Source organism: Ranitomeya variabilis, chromosome 1 (genome assembly GCF_051348905.1).
Source record: "Ranitomeya variabilis isolate aRanVar5 chromosome 1, aRanVar5.hap1, whole genome shotgun sequence".
Lineage (NCBI taxonomy): Eukaryota > Metazoa > Chordata > Amphibia > Anura > Dendrobatidae > Ranitomeya > Ranitomeya variabilis.
The window spans coordinates 595682967-595700143 of NC_135232.1; the positions used below are offsets into that span (position 1 = coordinate 595682967).

General features: G+C 46.6%; 1 protein-coding gene across 2 annotated transcripts in view; it reads right to left on the reverse strand.

The window, feature by feature from the left end:
* LOC143807841 (uncharacterized) overlaps positions 1–17177 on the reverse strand; it is a 42947-nt gene that overhangs the window by 9477 nt on the left and 16293 nt on the right. For both annotated transcript variants that reach the window (XM_077289849.1, XM_077289943.1), the window contains exons 2-4: positions 7475–7780; positions 3691–3981; positions 2397–2507 (exon numbers count right to left, since the gene is read on the reverse strand). In XM_077289849.1, the coding sequence (XP_077145964.1) occupies positions 2397–2507; positions 3691–3981; positions 7475–7780 (708 nt within the window). The remainder of the gene's footprint in view (positions 1–2396; positions 2508–3690; positions 3982–7474; positions 7781–17177) is intronic.

Here is a 17177-nt window from a genome sequence, read left to right on the forward strand (position 1 = left end):
CAGATCAGCAATTCAATCGTACATGAGCAGAGTAAATACCGTGCTAACAATATCATCCTTCCCATTAATAGGGATCCTTAAATCACAGGGACCCCGGGGTTTTATATCCACATTGTACACGCATAGTTCCTGATCTTCAAGAAGCAGACTTTTTACATATGGTCTGGGGATGTCCAGTTATCCAATCCTTTTGGAGTGAGGTGACATCGTTACTAACCTCCCTTGTACATATCCCCGTTCCTTTGAACCCATTAATATGTTTATTCGGGGTGCTGGAAGAAGAGACATGGGGACACGATGTTCAAATTTTTTTGAGAGAAATGCTTTTTTTGGCAAGGAAAATAATAGCTTTGCGCTGGATGGGAAACAATCACCCATCCCTTAGGGCCTGGACTGATCTGGTAAATTTAGTTATACCTTATGAACATACATTATACCAGAATAGGGGCTGTATGGGAAAATTTGACAAGATCTGGGATATATGGAACTCATCATACCTCACCATGTCATCACGTGACAGATAGCTTAACCTCATTGTAATAAATGGTAGAATTCTACATTGGTTCGCGCCTCGTTTCAACATTTAAACACAATCAAAATGGAATTGGCTTTGGCAGCAAGACAGTTTTAGAGTTTTATGACAGGTCCTTTGGATATACTGTATTATTTTAAGTTTTCTAAGACTAAGTCTATGTACAAAGATATGTACTGATATGACTTGGGCTATACATTTGTACTGGCTTGGTTGCAGGCAACATGTATGTCTTTGTTCTCTGTTTTTTTATGTTTAATAAACAAATTTTTTAAAAAAGGTACACACACTTGTATTTGGAAAGATATCTATACTAATCTGAGGTAGCTAGACTTTAATAAAGATTATTATTTTTTTACATATTTATCCCGGAAGTCCAGTTCTAAAACATGGATAATAAGAGAATGAAAAAAAAAAAGTGTAGGTCATTTTCTTCCTTTTATTATATTCTTGTTGCTCCTCTATTTATTTTTTTTCTCTATAATCCACCATATGGATCTTAGAGATATAGGGATATATTCAGTGCTAACTTTCATGCTCTTTAGCAAGGAGGTTCAGAGGATCCTCTGGGGTGTGTCTTTTGGTTGCTCTGCATAATTAGTCTTTGAGCACTAAATAAAAAAAGCCCATGTGTCACGAAGTGACTGTCTTAGCGTGACACGACCCGATGAGTGGACGGTCACAAAACAGCAAAACACACAGGGGTACACCGGGGACACAATAACTACAGTGGTCCCTGACAATAGGGAATGGGGAATTGGACACCTCCTGTACTCACCTGAGGATGTACCCCACTCTTACTAGCGTCCCTATATGAGTTCTTTCACCCCGTCGCCGAGCAGGACACCTAATCCCTCACTTGCCCTGCTCCTAACCCTAAGTAGGGAATTGGCAAGTGAGAACACTGGTCCCACAGCTGCACTAAAACAACACAAGGTTAGGTAAGACAAACACCACAGGGAAAAGGAAACACAAAACAACACTTAGCTTTTCTTTGCTGAAATGCACCGCACAGCAGAGTAAGGCACGAAATAACAACATACAACTGAAGCACCACTGAACCAGCAACCTCCAGTCTTCAGCACGCTTGGTCTCCAAAAGGACCTGTATAACCAACAGTCAGCTGATGCATCAGGTGACCTTTTGAAGGATGGTGGGAGTGGTCACCAACCACATCAGCAGACCTAGGCAGCAATGTAATTACACCAGAAGGCCCCTGGGGAGGGGAAGGGCTTGTGCACAGGCTGCGGATTCCATTGCAGAATTTTCCGCAGCGGATTTGATAAATCCGCAGTGCAAAACCGCTGCATTTTTTTCTGCGGATTTATCGCGGTTTCTATTGCGGCTTCCGCTGCGGATTTTCACCTGCAGTTTTCTATTGGAGCAGGTGTAAACCCGCAGCAGAATCTGCACAAAGAATTGACATGCTGCGGAAAATAAACCGCTGCGTTTCCACACGTTTTTTTCCGCAGCATGTGCACTGCGGATTTCGTTTCCCATAGGTTTACATTGTACTGTAAACTCATGGGAAACCGCTGCGGACCCGCAGCTGCGGAAACGCTGCGGTTCCGCAGCAAAATCTGCAGCGTGTGCACATACCCGAATAGACATTAACCCCTGGTGGCCTGAAAGGAAAAAAGTTTTAATATAAATGCCAAATCTGCCATAAATCAAAAAATGGATCATGACACCATGTCTCTGGAACCATATGGCAGATTTAAAAAGAAAAAAAAAAGAAAGAAAAGCTGAATACTTAGAGGAGCAGCGAGGATAAACATAGACAAATTGCCTTTTTTTGACCCGGTGACAGGTCCCCACTTCAAATTCACCTTTATTTCATCCAGACATCTATATGTAGTCATACCTTGTCCAGTTTTCTTTGCACTCTTCCATAACATCACTCCGAATACTGCTACCACAAATACGAAAGAGATAATCTTAGGTAAATGATTTCGGGTCTTCCCCTCTTCTACAACTATAAAAACAAGACAATAGATTTCATACCACTAAATTATAATAAAGGAACATGTCAGCGGGATATTACCCCCCTGTTTCTGTAAAGGCCTTTTAATGCTTCCTAAGTCCATACCAAGCCCAAAATATTTCATTTGGAAATTGTGGAGAAATCCAGCCTTGAAGTTTTAATTGCAAGTATGGGGGCGGACACTTCCTGCTTCCAGGTTTTAACTAACTAGTCACTCTTTGCTCAATGACCTGTCTTCCCTGCCTCAAATTCTGTGCAGGTGCCGTCATTGCCTCTGGTCATCTCACTAGAGGAAGCAGCGCATGTGGAGGTTGACAGGCCAGCCACGCAATGTCAAGAGCTGAATGTACATGCACCCCTTCCCCTGATGAGACGACCCTAGGGAAATTACAGCACCTGCACAAAATCTGAGCATTTTTTTTGTGAATTTCAAAATTCAATTAATCTCATAGCAATTTGCTCATATCCAGAAAAACAATCATCTCCTTAGTCCCACCTAGCAAAGGACGTCCGTTTCCAACCTTTAATGAACCTTGACTCACTGTTTAAGAGTTCTTGTTCATCAATTCACAGTAGGGTGAAAGGCTTTTGACAGAGGTCTAAGAGGCACAATTTCTCCTTGTCGAGACTATCCAGCTAATATAGGGAGACTTTAAGGAAGGCCAAATTGAATTTCCTCCAAAAGGACAATAGCGGACTGTCTAGTGCAACCTATTCTGTGTGCATGGACAATAGGTTCCCCAATGTCTTTACCTATAATCGGGAAAGATATGAAGAGGCACGACCAAAGACAACCAGAGGAGGACTGCACTATGTGGGGAATACATCTGGAGGCCAAGACACTGGAAGTGCATCATCTCTACCCCAATGCACTTCCACCCTAATTAACGCACATGTTCAAAACACTTTTTTTCTTTGGGGCTGAAAACCTATTAGTTGTGTTATATTTTAAAGATCTACCCAGCCATAGTGTAACTAGCATGTCTGCGGCAAACTGTAACCATCAAGTGTGCTGCGCCTCTACGGTCTGAAGGTCAGACTTTTCTGACCCAAGTCCCGATCTGTCAATACCTTTCTTAGAAATCAGAGACTGAAAAACAATTTCAACTTTCAGCGTGTGTTGGCAGACCGCTCATATTTACATTTCTTTATAATTTTATTTTTAAATCCTTACCCGCACAGTGTTTTATCTGGACAGAGTTGTTCTTCTGGTCGGCCGGGTTTCGGACTAGACATACAAATCCAATATCCTGGTGGTCTAGTGGAAAGGTTTCTTCAATTTTATTTTCAGCATTACTCATATTCTGATACCCAGAGTTCCCTTCTCTGTATTTCCAGGTTAAAGAACAACTTGGTGTTTTTGATGGGACAGAACAATTGAGATTAACGGAACAATTGAGATTAACAGAACATTGATCCCCAATTTTCCTCACTTTGTGTATGATCTTTGGAGGCGGGACGGGACCTGTAACCAGAAAGAAACAATATTAATTTACAGTATAAATCTCGTTCATTTTTTATTTTCTGCATTTGGCACTATTCTCGTTTTGTTAAATTATAAAATACAATGTTCGAAGAATGGTTTCCTTCCTTCATAAACCACAAGACCTGAAGTTTCCATATGAGCTCGACCACAGTTCGGCCCACACAAAGAAAAAGCTTGGACTTGTATAACAAACAAACATGGTGATAAGAATACTAATGACTAATACAGATACAGTCATTAGTGAAAAATATAATACTGGAGACAGCCGAAGGCAGCGCTATACTGGATGCAGCGCTATACTCGAGGCAGCAGGGGCAGCGCTATACTGGATGCAGCGCTATACTCGAGGCAGCAGGGGCAGCGCTATACTGGAGGCAGCGGGGGGGCAGTGATATACTGGAGGCAGCGAGGGCAGCAATATACTGGAGGCAGCAGGGGGCAGCGCTATACTGGAGACAGCACTATAATGGCAGCAGCAGGGGGCAGCGCTATACCAAAGGCAGCAATACACCAGTGGCAGGACTATACTGGAGGCAGAGCTATACTGGAGGCAGCGGGGGGGCAGTGATATACTGGAGGCAGCGAGGCCAGCAATATACTGGAGGCAGCAGGGGGCAGCGCTATACTGGAGACAGCACTATACTGGCAGCAGCAGGGTGCAGCGCTATACTGGGGCAGCGCTATACCAAAGGCAGCGATACACCAGTGGCAGCACTATACTGGAGGCAGTGGGGGGCAGCGCTATACTGGAGGCAGCAGGGGGCAGCGATATACCGGAGGCAGTGCTATACTGGTGGCAGCACTATACTGGAGGTAGCGGGGGGCAGCAACATACCGGAGGCAGTGGGGGGCAGCGCTATACTGGAGGCAGCAGGGGGCAGCGATATACCGGAGGCAGTGCTATACTGGTGGCAGCACTACACTGGAGGTAGCGGGGGGCAGCGATTTACGGAGGCGGTGCTATACTGGAGGCAGGGGGGGCAGTGCTATACCGGAGACAGCGCTATACCGGAGGCACTGGGGAGCAGCGCTAACACCAGAGATAGCAGGGGGAAGCAATATACTGGACTGGAGAGAGCAGGGGGGAGAGCAGCAATTACTTTTTACAGGTTTTGTGTGAAAAGATAGATTATAGTTCCCATGAATGTCTTTATTCATGAAATGTGTGTGTATGTAGTACGAGTGTATTAATATACTCCACTACTGTTGTTCTCTCCGGTGTCCAGCGCCTTTCCGCTCCTCTCTATCACTCTGCGTGAGCCATAAGCCTCTTCTACAATGTAAGCCTATTTGGTGCCTCGTTCTGACGCTCCATAGACTTACATTGTAACAGCCGCTTCTGGGTCACGCAGAGCGCAGTGTGACCAGGAGGAGTCTACAGAGCAGAGATGTCACCGTGAATTGGAGCAGAATGGTGCTGAATCCCACAGGGAGCAGCGGTAGGTGAGTATATTAATAGTCATGGATATGTGAGCAGGTTGCCTGATTCAGTGACGCACGAGAGGCAGAACAAGGGTTAACAACTTAATTTAACAATGGGATACTCCAAGCAGGGAGGCAAACAGTTAAATGAGGAAATAAAAACTTAAATTGTAACGGATATGCAGAGTTAATGAACAAGGAATGAGGTAACGGCAGTTCTTTCAAACACTTATCGGGTCAGATGTTCCTCAGGCTGCAGATGATGCTAGGGTATCAGCAGCGCCGACAACTGCCGGTGCGGTGCTTGTCCAATGAGATCCTGCAGGCAACGGTAGTCCGTCTTCTGGCGGCAGCGGTCGGTCTCCGGTACCTTCCGCTGAGCCTCTAGTCCATAATTGGAGGTGGCCAACGCAATCAAGGGTCCCGGTCAAGCGGTGTGGCAATGTCCAGCAACGAGAGCAGCGGCGTACAGTCCTGCACCCTTCTCTGGTCCTCAGGCTTATGTGAAGCGCTCAGCTGTACAGGGCTCTCGGCTCTCTCCCTGTGGGCTCCGGCAGTGTCCTGGCATTGGGTCTGCTGCATGTTGTTATGGCCCGGCTGCGCACACCGCGGAGAACGCTGCGCATGCAACTTGCTTCTGTCACTGCTGGCGGGAAACGGGCTGACGCTGCATGCGCTTTCACTTTTAACCACGCCCCGGCTTCTGGGTCAGGGCATCTGTCTGGGCCTTTTTCCCTTCCCCCGGACAACATGGGATGCAGCCTCGACAGTTCCGGGCCCGGTTTAGTACAGGTACTAGACAATGTTCATAGCCAAGATGAGCGGGACCCACAGTCAAATAGTCGATCATCAGCAATTCTAAGGGAGCAGAGGTCACTATGATCTGGGTGTGAGCTCTCTGTTCCAGAGGTTTATCCAATTCACAGCTTCGGCATCACTGATAGGCCACCTCCAGAATTTGCAGAACCTTGATAAAGGTGTTCCACTTGTTTGGGGGGGGGAGGGGGGCGAAACATCACAGAGCATCTGGCTTCCCCATCCAGGGCTATCACAGCAATCTCTGCCTGTATAGCGGGTGTCATGGGGTGCATTCTCAGCATTCCCTTGACTCGCTCGGTCCAGTCCCACAGCAGTGAACTGCTCCCTGTGAATTTTGGCAAGCTGGGGCACCCATGGTCGCTTGATCTGCTGTCTCTGTGCTTGTAGACTACATCCTGCTGACTACACCAAGTGTGAGCAGGTTACGGGATGCAGTGACGCACGAGAGGCAGAACAAGGGTTAACAATTTAGTTTAACAATGGGATACTCCAAGCAGGGAGGCAAACAGTTAAATGAGGAAATAAACAGTTATATTGTAACGGATATGCAGAGTTAATGAACAATGAACAGGCAACAGGCCTCAGGCTGTAGATGATGCTTGGGAGTCAGCAGCTCCGACAACGGCTAGCGCGGTGCTTGTTCAATGACGTCCTGCAGGCAACAGTAGTCTGTCTTCTGGCGGCAGTGGTTGGTCTCCGGTACCTTCCACTGAGCCACTAGGCCACAGGACTGTCAGGGTCAAGGTCGAGCGGCGTGGCAATGTCTGGCAACGAGGGCAGCAGTGTACAGTCCTGCACCCTTCTCTGGCCCTCAGGCTTATGTGCAGTGCTCAGTTGTACAGGGATCTCGGCTCTCTCTCTGTTACTGCGGTGAGCTCCGGCAGTGTCCTGGCATCGAGTCAGCCGTGTCTCGTTAAGGCCCGGCTGCACACAACGCGGAGCATGCTGCGCATGCACCTTGCCTCTGTCACTGCTGGCGGGAAACTGGCTGACGCTGCTTGCTTTCACTTTTCACCATGCCCCTGGCTTCCGGGTCAGGGCACCTGTCCGGGCCTTTTTGCCTTCCCCCGGACAACATGGGACGCAGCCTCGACAGCTCCGGACCCGGTTTAGTACAGGTACCCGTGGCCCGGTCTTCCCCCTTACAGATATACACATATTTATTAAAGAACATTAATGGGAGTGCTTCTCTTAGTATGCTCCAATTATCCTAATAAATGTGAACACCTACCATGAATTGTGAGGCAAAATGTCTCCATTACTATTCCACCATCAGCCACAGTAGCCTCAGCAATGTACCATCCATTATCGCGCTTTGTCAAATTATGGATGCACAAGTCTCTCCCATTATCACACAACTTGTATCGATCATCCAGTCTTTCAGTCATGGAATGATTCTGAATCTTGGCAATCTGCAATTCAACTCCTGATGTGTTATGTTTCCATATAATTTCTTTAGGAGATTGGTCAAAAGTTGCTGGAAGACGAATGTAGGAATGTGAAATCCCATGTATTTCCTTTCGACATGAAGCAAGAGCTACAACAGAACAAACAAAAAGAGGACATTTTGACTAGAGCAAATTAACCTTCAAAACCTCCCATTGTTTCATGTCCCCCAGATTAGTAATTTCTCATAGATACACCGGACTCATTGTAGTGACTGTGCAGTGGTTCTCTTATCTCTCCAATTACCTGAGAAGGTTCTGAGCAGCTTTTGAGAACCGTTGATGCTTGGCCAAATAGATGAGGTTCTGTAATGAACTGGTCAGATGGTACAATTTTATGTATAGCATTTTTTGTTTCGGGTCAAGGTCCTATACCAGGACTTAGTGTGCCGATGCGTAATTATATGGATAACATTAGCTAATGGGGAACTAGACCAGAAATACAAGGTACTAACCTAGGGTGTAAATAAACAGAAGTCAATACACAAGTTACAGAACAAAGTCAGGTGTAGGATGGGTGTTCTTGGCCATTTATGATGGCATGCACCTCAATAGAAGTTTATCTTTAAGAAGGATTTCAGACTCAAAAGAACAAAGGCTTCATAACATGAGGGAACTAAGTCAACAGCTTGTGCCAGGAAAATATTTGGAAAAGTCATGTTGACCAGGTATATGATAACATGGTAACATAGTTTTTAAGGATGAAGGAAGACTTTAAGTCCATCTTGTTCACCCAATATCCTACCCTAACATGCCCTAACATGTTGATCCAGAGGAAGGCAAAAAAAAACACGTGTGGAGTAAGCTCCACATTGGGGAAAAAAAATCCTTCCCAACTCCACATACGGCAATCAGACTAGTTCCCTGGATCAACGCCCTATCAAGGAATCTAGTGTATATAACTTGTGACATTATACTTTTCAAGAAAGGCATCCAGTCCCTTTTTAAATTTTAGTAATGAATAACTCATTACAACATCATACGGCAGAGAGTTCCATAGTCTCACTGCTCTTACAGTAAAGAACCCGCGTCTGTTATTATGCTTAAACCTTCTTTCCTCCATGCCACCTTGTCCCTATCTCAGGTCCACAAGTAAAAAGATCATTAGAAAGGTCTTTGTACTGTCCCCTCATGTATTTATGCATTGTAATAAGATCACCCCTTAGCCTTCGTTTTTCCAAATTAAATAACCCCAAGTGTAATAACCTATCTTGGTATTGCAGACCCCCCAGTCCTCTAATAACCTTGGTCGCTCTTTGCAACCTCTCTAGTTCAGCTATGTCTTTCTTATACACCGGAGACCAGAACTGTGCACAGTATTCTAAGTGTGGTCGCACTAGTGACTTGTATAAAGGTAAAATTATATTCTCCTCATGAGCATCTATGCCTCTTTTAATGCATCCCATTATTTTATTTGGCTTTGCAGCAGCTGCCTGACACTAGCCACTAAATGTGAATTTGTCGTTTACCCATACACCCAGGTCTTTTTCAGTGACAGTTTTGCCCAGAGTTTTACAGTTAAGCACATAATTATACATCTTATTTCTTCTGCCCAAGTGCATGACTTACATTTATCCCCATTAAAGCTTATTTGCCATTTATCAGCCCAAGCTTCTAGTTTACATAAATCTTCCTGTAATATAACATTGTCCTCCTCTGTATTGATGACCCTGCAGAGTTTAGTGTCATCTGCAAATATTGAAATTCTACTCTGTATGCCCCCTACAGGTCATTAATAAGTATGTTAAAAAGAAGAGGGCCCAATACTGACCCCTGCGGTACCCCAATGCTAACCGCGACCCAGTCCGAGTGTGCTCCATTAATAACCACCCTTTGTTTCCTATCATAGAGCCAGTTCTTAACCCACTTACACATATTTTCCCCTATCCCCATTGCTCTCATTTTATGTATCAACTTTTTGTGTGGCATCGTATCAAAAGCTTTTGAAAAGTCCATATACACCACGTCCACTGCATTTCCTTGGTCCAGTCTGGAACTTACCTCTTCATTAGTGTTGAGCATTCCGATATTCCGGGTATCGGACGATATTCGCTGTATCGGAATTCCGATACCGGAATCGGAAGTTTCCCTAGTGCAATGATGCACTATAATGGAGTGTGGGCAGTGCGTGGGCGGAGACTGCATGTCTGTGTGTGCGGGCGGGGTCTGTGTGTGACCGTCGGGGGTCTGTGCGGGCCTGCTGGGTGTCTGTACGGGCCTCTCGGGGGTCTGTGCGTGTCTGCCGGGGGTCTTTGCGGGCTTCCAGGGGTCTGTGCGGGCTGCAGGGGGTCTGTGCGTGCCTACCGGGGGTCTGTGTGGGCTGCCGGGGGTCTGTGCGGGCCTGCCGGGGGTCTGTGTGGGCCTGCCGGGGGTCTGTGAGGCCTGACGGGGGTCTGTGCAGGCCTGACGGGGGTCTGTATGGGCTACCGGGGGTCTGTGCGGGCTGCCGGGGGTCTATGCATGTGTGCAGGCATAGTCTGATGGGACTACAAGTCCCATCAGATGATGCCTGCTACAGTCACAATGATTGACACATTAGCCAATGATGGGACAGTAGTAGTCCCATCATCCGGCTAATGTGTTGAATGTAAAAAAAAAAACTACATACATACTACATACATACAACATACAACATACATACTATATTCTACATACATACTACATACTACATACATACAACTTACCGCATACATACTACATACATAGATACTACATACAACATACTACATTCACACTACGGTGACCAGAAAAATGCCCACAGGAAAAATGCCCACAGGAAAATTGCCCACACGGAAAATTGCCCACACGGAAAATTGCCCACACGGAAAATTGCCAATTGCAGCATCACAAAGTTTCAGATCCATGATATTTGAGGTGCAAGGTGAAGAATGCCCACAGAAAATTTCCCACAGGCTGAATTATAGGTTAAATGCTCTGTAGGACAGGGGGATAGTATATGCATGTATACATGAGATGCTCTGCAGGGCAGAAGAATAATATATAATAGGTGAGATGCTCTGCAGGACAGAGAATAGCAAAAACCTATAGGTTAAATGCTCTGCAGGACAGGGGAATAGTATGCAGGTATGTTATGACCCCAGTGGACAGGGTCTCAGAGGAACGTGTAAGTCTGCAAGATACAAAAATCCAGCTCATAGGGCTGTGGTAACTGGGTTGACCAAATAGCTACTCCTAACGCCAACACTAGAAGTAGCCGGGGATCATGCCTACGGTGATCGCTAGATGACTCGCGCCAGCCGGAGAATCTAACTACCCCTAGGAGAAGAAAACAAAGACCTCTCTTGCCTCCAGAGAAAGGGACCCCAAAGCAAGATACAAGCCCCCCACAAATAATAACGGTGAGGTAAGAGGAAATGACAAACACAGAAATGAACCAGGTTCAGCAAAGAGAGGCCAGCTTACTAATAGCAGAATAAAGCAAGATAACTTATCTGGTCAACAAAAACCCTATAAAAATCCACGCTGGAGATTCAAGAACCCCTGAACCGTCTAACGGTCCGGGGGGAGAACACCAGCCCCCTAGAGCTTCCAGCAAAGGTCAGGATACAGATAGGAACAAGCTGGACAAAAATACCAAACAAAACAAAAGCAAAAAGCAAAGAAGCAGACTTAGCTTGAAAAACAGGAACCAGGATCAGAGGACAAGAGCACAACAGATTAGCTCTGATTTCAACGATGCCAGGCATTGAACTGAAGGTCCAGGGAGCTTATATAGCAACGCCCCTGAACTAACGGCCCAGGTGAGGATATAGGAAAAGACAGACGCTCCAGAGTCAAATCACTAATGACCACTAGAGGGAGCAAAAAGCAAAATCACAACACAGGTATACATGAGATGCTCTGCAGGGCAGAAGAATAATATAGAATTGTAGGTGAGATGCTCTGCAGGACAGAGAATAGCAAAGATATATAGGTTAAATGCTCTACAGGACAGGGGGATATTATGCAGGTATATGTGAGATGCTCTGCAGGGCAGGAGAATGATATAGAATTATAGGTGAGATGCTCTGCAGGACAGAGAATAGCAAAGATCATAGGTTAAATGCTCTGCAGGACAGGGGGATAGTATGCAGGTATACGTGAGATGCTCTGCAGAGCAGAAGAATAATATAGAATTATACGTGAGTTGCTCTGCAGGATAGAGAATAGCAAAGATCATAGGTTAAATGCTCTGCAGGACAGGGGGATAGTATGCAGGTATACGTGAGATGCTCTACAGAACAGAGAATAGTATAGAATTATAGGTGAGATGCTCTGCAGGACAGAGAATAGTATAGAATTATAGGCGAGATGCTCTGTAGCACAGAAGAATGTCGGCAAAAATTGCCCACATAAAAAACTACCAACAAGTTTATTAAAAACAGTTTATTAAGGAGTTCTAATAATAACAACAATAACTTAAGTTTATTAAACAATCATTGCACACCTGCAAATAATTAGCTGCCAGGTGATTGTCCTTGACTTCCATGGGCTCCATTAAAATACAATACAGCACAACACAGGCAGCAAAGAAAATGCAGAATGGATTTCAACAAAGGTCTCTGGGCCCAGTTTACTTCTCCAGGTTCTACAGGTTCGGTTCACTCATCCCTAGTCCCAGAGTACGGATTCTGTTATTAGGAGTTGTCATTCCACTGTGCTAACAATAATTCTACTCTCAGTGTGGTGTGTCTGGGCCTAGAGACCCTTATTCTACTCTCATTGTGGTGTGTCTGGGCCTAGAGACCCTTATTCCACTCTCACTGTGGTGTGTCTGGGCCTAGAGACCCTTATTCCACTCTCACTGTGGTGTGTCGGGGCCTAGAGACCCTTATTCCACTCTCATTGTGGTGTGTCTGGGCCTAGAGACCCTTATTCCACTCTCATTGTGGTGTGTCGGGGCCTAGAGACCCTTATTCCACTCTCATTGTGGTGTGTCTGGGCCTAGAGACCCTTATTCCACTCTCATTGTGGTGTGTCTGGGCCTAGAGACCCTTATTCCACTCTGTGTGGTGTGTCTGGGCCTAGAGACCCTTATTCCACTCTCATTGTGGTGTGTCTGGGCCTAGAGACCCTTATTCCACTCTCATTGTGGTGTGTCTGGGCCTAGAGACCCTTATTCCACTCTGTGTGGTGTGTCTGGGCCTAGAGACCCTTATTCTACTCTCATTGTGGTGGGTGTGGGCCTAGAGACCCTTAGGCTATGTTCACACACTGCGGATTTTGCTGCGGATCCGCAGCGTTTCCGCACCTGCGGGTCCACAGCGGTTTCCCATGCGTTTACAGTACAATGTACTGTACAATGCACATGCTGCGGAAAAAAACGCGCAGAAACGCAGTGGTTTACATTCACAGCATGTCAATTCTTTGTGCGGAATCTGCAACGGGTTTTACACCTGCTCCATAATAGAAAACCGCAGGTGTAAAACCGCAGTGGAATCCGCACAAAAACCGCAAAAATTCCGCAGGAAAAATGCACAGTTTTTGCCCTGCGGATTTATCAAATCCGCTGCAGAAAAATCCACAGATGATCATTCTACGTGTGCACATACCCTTATTCAAATCCACTCTGCATTTCCTTCCATCCTATGCCTGCCTGCACCTGCAGTATATGTGTATGACATAGCTCCCAACCGTCCCTCATTGTGCGGGACTGTCCCGGTTTTTAGCCTTTGCCCCGCTGTCCAGCACAGGACGCTCTGATCCCGCAGACAGCAGGACCGACACGTCACACGCCCCCTTGTGTTAAGCCATGCCCCGGGCCCTTACCCTTCCGTATGGCTGCCTGCTTTCTGCACACAGGACCTGTGATGAGGTCACAGGAGGGGAGGAGTCAGGGGTCACATGATCGGGGCCTCCGTGGATTGCAGGACTCGGCTGTGCTGGTTGCTGGATGAGGTAAGTAAGCTGCCTTGTGTGGGGTCAGGAGGTGTACAGTGTGGATGTAGCAGAGCCATGTGTGTATGAGGTGTATGGAGCGGAGCCGTGTGTGTGCGTGGTGTATGGAGCGGAGCCGTGTGTGTGCGTGGTGTATGGAGTGGATCCGTGTGTGTGCGAGGTGTATGGAGCGGAGCCGTGTGTGTATGAGGTGTATGGAGCGGAGACGTGTGTGTATGAGGTGTATGGAGCGGAGCGCATGTGTACGGCGCGGAGCTGTGTGTGTGCAAGGTGTATGGAGCGGAGCCATGTATGCGAGGTGTATGGAGCGGAGCCGTGTGTGTGCGAGGTGTATGGAGCGGAGCTGTGTGTGTACGAGGTGTATGGAGCAGAGCTGTGTGTGTGCGAGGTGTATGGAGCGGAGCCGTGTGTGTGCGTGGTTTATGGAGCGGAGCCGTGTGTGTGCGAGGTGTATGGAGCAGAGCCGTGTGTGTAAGAGGTGTATGGAGCGGAGCGCGTGTGTACGGAGCGGAGCCGTGTGTGTGCGAGGTGTATTGAGCGGAGCCGTGTGTGTGCGAGGTGTATGGAGCGGAGCCGTGTGTGTGCGAGGTGTATGGAGCGGAGCGCGTGTGTACAGAGCGGAGCCGTGTGTGCAAAGTGTACGGAGCGCAGCCGCGTGTGTAGGAGTAGCTGTGTGTGGCCATTATATGGTACGAAGTATCATGTGTGGCCAATATACAGTATGGAGCATCATGTGCGGTCATTATACAGTATGGAGCATCATGTGTGGCCATTATACAGTATGGAGCATCGTGTGCGGTCATTATACAGTATTGAGCATCATGTGCGGTCATTATAGAGTATTGAGCATCATGTGCGGTCATTATACAGTATTGAGCATCATGTGGGGTCATTATACAGTATGGAGCATCATGTGCGGTCATTATACAGTATGGAGCATCATGTGGGGTCATTATACAGTATGGAGCATCATGTGGGGCCATTATACAGTATGGATCATCATGTGCAGCCAATATACAGTATGGAGCATCATGTGCAGTCATTTTACAGTATGGAGCATCATGTGCAGTCATTATACAGTATGGAGCATCATGTGCGGTCATTATACAGTATGGAGCATCATGTGCGGTCATTATTCAGTGTGGGCAAATTTCTGTGTGGGCAATTTTCCTGTGGGCATTTTTCATGTGGGCAATTTTCCTGTGGCCATTTTTCAGGGAACCGCTGTGTGAGAAATTTTTCCATGCAGCAATTGCCATAAAGTGAGACTTTGAACTATAGTAACCACTCAGTGATGGCGCACCTAGCCCCTCTCTTCCCACTCCCGTGTAGCGGTGGGATATTGGGTAATAAGGGGTTAATGTCACCTTGCTATTGTAAGGTGACATTAAGCCAGGTTAGTAACGGAGAGGCGTCAATAAGACGCCTATCCGTTATTAATCCAATACTAGTAAATGAAAAAGGAAAAAAGTATTTTAATATTCTTCATTTAACCATACTTACCATACTTCAGCGCCTGCAAAAAACGTAAAATAATAAACCGTATACTACTTGTCCGCCGTAGTCCAATTAATAATGAGTGTCCCACAACGATCTCCCCTATAGAACAGTGACAACCGGTGATGTCACTGCTCTATGGGACCCTCAGTGACACACTGACAGGAGACAATGGCTCCTGCAGTGCATCACTGAGAGGTTACTAGAGTTCAAAGTCTCACTTTATGGCAATTGCTGCGTGGGAAAATTTCTCACACAGCAATGCCAAAAGTGAGACTAGGGACTATTTTTATTACAGCGGCGGAGGAATACAGTGCGGAAGGATACCTTCCTCCTCCTACTGTCCCATCATTGGCTAATGTGTCAATCACTGTCACTGTAGCAGGCATCGTCCGATGGGACTTGTAGTCCCATTGGACGATGCCTGCACACACGCACAGACCCCTGGCAGCCCGCACAGACCCCCGGTAGCCTGCATAGAGCCCCGGCAGGCCCCCACAGACGCCCGGCAGCTCGCACAGAGCCCTGGCAGGCTCGCACAGACCCCCGGCAGGCCCGCACAGACCCCCGAGAGGCCCGTACAGATCCCCGGCAGGCCCGCACAGACCCCGCCCGCACACACAGACACGCACAGTGTCCGTCCACGCACCGCCCACACTCTTCCCCCCTCCGGAACAGGATGTAGAAGGACAGAAAGGGCTTATTTACATTCCGATATTTGTGTCCCATTGACTTGCATTGGTATCGGGTATCGGTATCCGATATCCGATATTTTTTTGATATCGGCCGATCCAATCCAATACTGATACTTCTGGATATCGGAAGGTATCGCTCAACACTAGGAGTCAGGGGGAAGTTGCAGATAAGTTAAGGTGGACTCATTGTAACTAATAGAGGATGTAAAACCGAACAGGCTCAGCTTTGGTGGCCAGCCTCAAGGACGTTGTAATGGTAACGTCAATCAGGGGTGGGCACAGTGGTTAAGCACAGGAGTGAGGATAATAGGGGTCATAGGTGCCCTGAAAGTTTACTGGCTCTGCTTGAATGGCAAGCCAGTACATGTCACCCCTTTTATGGCTGTCTGTCCTGGTGCTGTATGTCAGGCAGCTGGGGATATCGCAGTACTTGTGAATCCTAATGTACTAGCACTTCACCTGACTCCTGCTGTGGTTGGTTGTGATTTTGACAACCAAAATAATATGTTTTGTGTATTTATTCTAGTGCCTAGGTTTACTGTAGATATGGTTATTTTAAGATGGAGTGGGGATCCGTTCCATATCCAAAAGTCAAGAAACCACAGGAGCAATAGGCGGAGAAGGGTATTACTTCGTGAAGGGTTGACCTTTACCTCCTGCAGTTTTGTATAGATAGCAGTCTAGATTTTAAAGGGAACCTGTCACCCCCAAAATCGAAAGTGAGCTAAGCCCACCAGCATCAGGGGCTTATCTACAGCATTCTGTAAGGCCGGCGTCACACTAGGCGTATGAAAATATGGTCCATTTTTTACGGCCGTAATACACAGAAATGTTCCCAAAATAGTGATCCGTATGTCACCGTAGGCAGGGTGTGGCAGCGTATTTTGCGCATGTAAACCTCTGTATGGAATCCGTATGGCATAATCAGAAAAATTCCCACGCTCGAGTTCATCTGAGGTTATGCCAGCAGGGGGCGCAGCACCGCAAGTCTAGGTAGCTACGTTCCCCTGCTTTCCATTCATTCCCCAGATTTTACAGCCAGGAGCACAGCTGCATTAGCAAAGCTCCTGCTTGTAAAATTATTTAACCCCTTCAGATGGATTTACAGCGTGGGAAAAGACTGAACGACGGAAGGTATGGGATATTGTTGATTTTTTATTTTCACTTTGTTTCAGGTGACAAGGGTCTTCAATAGGATTGAGAGTATAATAAACTATTACAACACCATGTGTCTTTATTTCATTAAAATACTTTATTCCTAATGTGTGTGTGCTTTATTAACCATTTATTACTATTGGATTAATAATGGATAGGTGTCTTATTGACACCTCTTGTAATAATTATAGGGGATAACTCAGGAGACTCTTTGCGTGGAACAAGACAACTACAGGACACAGTT